Raw genomic sequence first — 4,756 nt, forward strand, 5'->3', positions numbered from 1 at the left:
GTAGTAAGCACAAGAATACACACACACACACACACACACACACACACACACACACACACACACACACACACACACAAGTTGTGTCCTCACACACTTTTGAAATCAAACTTCTCTCCTTGCTTAAAGCCATCGTATTTTTCATGAACTTAGTTTGAGCTGTCCCACTTCAGGTTGGATCAGGATGAATAAACAAAGTGCCAGGTCTGAATTAGGCCTTTAATGCACCAACTGTTAAAAGGAAAAGTAAATTAAAGTCTAATCTGAGGATTTACACTAAAGGTTTACGAGCGAACAACCAGCAAGAATGATTATCCAACCTTTCTAAATCTGAACTTTTAGGAAGAAAATCAGACATATTTGGAATAAAAGCAGGCTTTCCTCACCACAGCTAATAAAAATCGCACGTTTTACCAAACTTTTACAAGCATCTTGATAAAAGACGATTAATGCCCCAGTTCTTTGACATCTCTGTCACCTTCATCAATCAATAAAATGCCATTGTGTTTCCACAATAGAGGTAGTTATATGTATGATTACTTTTATGCCTTCTTTTAAGATTTGCAAAAGAAACAAACATCCTTCATAAATAAAAAAAAATGACTTAAGTGACAGTTTAAGTTCTACCCTGTTTATAATCCTGCAGCCAGATGCATTTCTGTAAATGCCTTTTCAACCTTTCCATCTGTGAAAATGATTTGCATTTGTAATATGAGGTCATGATTTCTCACCCAGGTGTTTACAATCATCTTGGACGATGCAGTGTGGATCATTACCAAGTAGTGATTTCACCTTTGAGGAATTTCATCATAAAATGTGAGTTTTTGCGTGCAGAAGGCATTGAATAGTTTTAAAAAAACTGTGTTCTCCATTAAAAAAACCTAACAAACACGTATCAGAATTTTTGAAAATATTTTGCTAAAAAGTCATTGGGTCCACTGTCCTTAAACATTTCAACTAATGTGACGATCTTACTCAGAAGCTGATTCAAAAGCAAAGCTGCTCAGCTCTTCAATATTCTCTTATACTGAGTTTCAAATCATATCACCCTACATTTGGCAGCAAACTACCAGGAAACCCGCTGGATATCAGATAACCATTACTCAGCAGCTGCTGCACAGACACTGGATTATATGCTGCACTCTGGTGGTAAATGAGGGTACTACAACTTTTGCAAATAACCCCAAAACAAAGAAAAAGTATAATTTCCATCAACACTTCTACACATATCATGTAACTGAGTTGCTGTTTAGAATTAGGCTCATTGAACGAAGAAGCTAAACATTTAGGATCAAATGATTTTGCAGCAATAAGTCAGAATACTTCACAAACACACTTTGGTTTATTCTGAATAATTTTCACACAAGACAAACTTCTTACCAAACAAATACAGCTGTAAAAAGCCCAATTGTACTTAACGGTAAAGTCAGGCCTCCTTAAAATACTTCAAGACTTAAAAAATCAGCACTATTAATTAACTTCAAGTTGTGCAAACAAACAAACCAGACAAAATGGGTTTTAGGCACTTCATGTAGTCTATAATTAATTTAGACTATGAAATATATTTTAAAATACTTCACCTCATCTTATGGTATCACATTAAACTAATAAGTTAGAGTTTTGCTGCATTTCTGGCACACTTGGGTGGCAGACAAATAAATAAATATACAAATATAATCAGACGTATGCTATATTTCCTATTTTATTTGTTCTAGAAACACATTTTAAACAGTTTGTGCAGTAAGACACATATAGCACCTGAGATAATTCAGAAACTTAATGAAACTGAATTTAAAAAGTAGGTGTTCATGTAGTGTGGCAGCCTGAGTTAGACTTTGAGATTCAAGTCTAAACCATCACAGCTGTGAGTTAAGGCTCGTTGCTGTCGATTTAACAAAACCTGCCTTGAGTTTTGAGAATTGTGGCTTTGCTACAATAATCGTTTAGCTTCAACTAGAACAAAAACACAGCAATCCTAAAGGTTGTTTCAGTCGTCCGATCTAACCCGGCTCGTGAAAAAGCTCAGGTCCTCTTGAACCGGATGCATTTGATGAGTTGGATGGCTGCAAAACACCTGTTGGAGCAGCTACCCCGCCATCTTTAGTTTTGAAATAAATGACATAAAATATTGGCAGGACAATCCCAATCAGGAGCATGGCTACCACAGCGTTCCACCACTGGATACCCCAGTCCGCCCCGTGTCCGTTCAGACGCTGCCGTCGAAAACCAAACCAACGAGGTTTCTCTGAGAAACCCTGGTCATGATCAGTTGTGGTCTTAATCAGTTTGTCAATATCGTTATCCACCTCCATTAGAAAGTCTGTGACCTCCTGGAGATGGGGCTGGCCTCGACCTCGGTCCTGAGGCGGTGATGGAGAGGAACGTGACTTTTCCTCCTGAGAATCACTCCATTCTGGGAAGGTTTCTGTTAATAAGCCGTGTTTCTGAACAGGGATTTTGATCAGTTTCAGTGCAAATAGATCTTGTTCCTGTATAAGGTTGTTTGCCCGCTTGATATCTGCTACCTGTTGACAGAGATAAGACTCAGTATATTCCACTTTCAACTTAAATGAAGAAAAGTCAGAAGTAGTTCGGGTGCGCATACAGTTTTACCTTACAGCCATATTGCAGTGCCAGCTTGTTGAGATTATCCCCATCTAAAACCTCACGCTCAAGCAGCTGGACATTCCTAAGTTGGTCTTGCTTCATCTGCCTCGTCTCTAAGATGCTGAGCTCTTCTTCGTCTGAGGACAATGCATACTCATTCGGCCTCCTCCGGAACATATATACCTGACCATCTGCGCTGGCGTGAACATCCACTGGGGCCTGGAAGGCTGGTGGGCCATGCTCGCCCCTCCACATGATGACACCCTACTTGTTAACACCCCCTGCATAAATAAATATGATTTACATTTTAGCAATGTGCTCCAAATGCCACTCTCTTAAAATACAAACAGGTTTCTGCAAACTGTTGTCAACTATTTTACAAACATATAAAGACAAAAGCCTACTGTTGGAAACTGAAGTATAAATATTGATTTTTATAAATCACTGCAAAACTTTTTCCTAGCAACTATCCAAGTCAATATATTCCAAGGATGGGGCCAGGACCGCAGTTTTAGGGTCTTGAGATGTTCTCCAGAAAAAGTTAGTAAAATAGTTTGACTGAAAATGATGTAAAATCTAAAATCAGTGGTAATTGTGTGTTATTTACTCTAATCAATAATTTAAAGTTGAATAAATAAATCAATCACGTTCTTCTGTGAGTTACAGCTGGTTTTCAGGCACATTTATTCAATACAAATCACGCTTAAATCAAAGCTCACACATGAGCCCTTGAACGCAGCACCAACTTGATATTTTGACAGTAGCATGTGTTCACGAACACATCTGTCTTATTTCTACCACAGATGCAATTTTTCGAGACCCACACGCTTTCACTCACATTTTGAATTCAGACGGCCGTGTTATTTCGTGTTTTTACCTGATGCAATGACAACAGTGAGAAGGAAATCTCCCCCTTCCCAAAGCTGTCCTCCTCTGCTGGACGTGTTAGCCTGTTAGCTAACTGGCTAAGCTTCTTCTTCGTGGTAAAATGACTTTAGCTTGAGGAAGATGCGCAATACCGCCCCCTCCTGTTCTAATAACAAACCGCTTCTTCTTCTTCTTCTTCTTCTTCTTCTTCTTCTTCTTCTTCTTCTTCTTCTTCTTCTTCTTCTTCTTCTTCTTCTTCTTGGGGGATGCTGGGAATCAAATTCTTAAAAAATTAAAATTGTTTTCATATGGAAAGTTTGTTTTCCAAAATTAAAAAGTAGTATAAAATCTGGAAAATTAGACTGCAAAAATGTGGACTGTTAAAATGGAAGAACTCTTTTGGAACATCTCCATCAGTGTGATGCACAAACAACAACCATCTGCTTGACTTAAAAATAAGCATAAATTCAAAAACCGGCCGATGATCTAAGGGAAGAAAAAAAGGGATAAAGTAGAAAAGAGCTGTGCTGAGACTTATCAGAAGTTGAACAGTTTTATGTTTCTTGGAATTAAGTGAACCTGTATTGATTGCCTCACCACTCTTGAGGAAACGTACAAACTCCCTATGCAAAAAATTCTTCCCCTAAACAAGCAAAAATAAAGCATTCTTGCTCATTAGAAATCATTCATCACCAGTGTTCAAATTCTGCCGCATGCTGTTAAGGCAGGCCTTGGATACATGTCCCAGCTGATTCAATATTTCCATTTGTATCACTCACCATGGTGACATTCTTTCTATATCAGGTTATTTTTCATGGTTTATTATTATTATTATTATTATTATTATTATTATTATTATTGGAAAAGGACTGAAAACAGAATAATGACAGCACCCATAGTGTCCACTAGGTGGGGGTGTGTATCTTTCAAATGAGTTAGCCGCTCAGGGAAAAAAAGAAAAGAAATATGTCAAGAAATATTGTTTAACTGGCATAGAAAAAGCATAATTTTCATTGTATTCTGTCATAACTTATTATTTATAACACATCATTGTTTGGCCAGTTAACAGTTAAACATGTGTTTAGCCCTGGTTAGAAGAAGATTTTAATCATAATTTTCAAAACACACTTTCTCTTTGATGTAGTGAAATTTACTCTCTAGATGTCCACTAGTAACTGAATATACTTCGAAAATAATTTAATCCAACCCTGCGACCCTCAAGGCTTTTCAATTAATTGATACATGATCATTTTCATTTACGATTAACACCTTTCTCGCTAAGACA

General features: G+C 37.5%; 1 protein-coding gene across 1 annotated transcript; it reads right to left on the reverse strand.

The window, feature by feature from the left end:
• Nucleotides 1-1,317: 1,317 nt before the first annotated feature.
• On the reverse strand, nt 1,318-3,619 carry lysmd4 (LysM, putative peptidoglycan-binding, domain containing 4). The gene is made up of 3 exons (XM_015964530.3): nt 3,482-3,619; nt 2,611-2,885; nt 1,318-2,522 (listed from the first exon to the last, which is right to left on the reverse strand). The coding sequence occupies exons 2-3, from the start codon at nt 2,857-2,859 to the stop codon at nt 1,998-2,000; spliced, it is 774 nt and encodes a 257-aa protein (XP_015820016.1). The 5' UTR covers nt 2,860-2,885; nt 3,482-3,619; the 3' UTR covers nt 1,318-1,997.
• Nucleotides 3,620-4,756: the final 1,137 nt, after the last annotated feature.

Source organism: Nothobranchius furzeri, chromosome 4 (assembly GCF_043380555.1).
Source record: "Nothobranchius furzeri strain GRZ-AD chromosome 4, NfurGRZ-RIMD1, whole genome shotgun sequence".
NCBI lineage: Eukaryota > Metazoa > Chordata > Actinopteri > Cyprinodontiformes > Nothobranchiidae > Nothobranchius > Nothobranchius furzeri.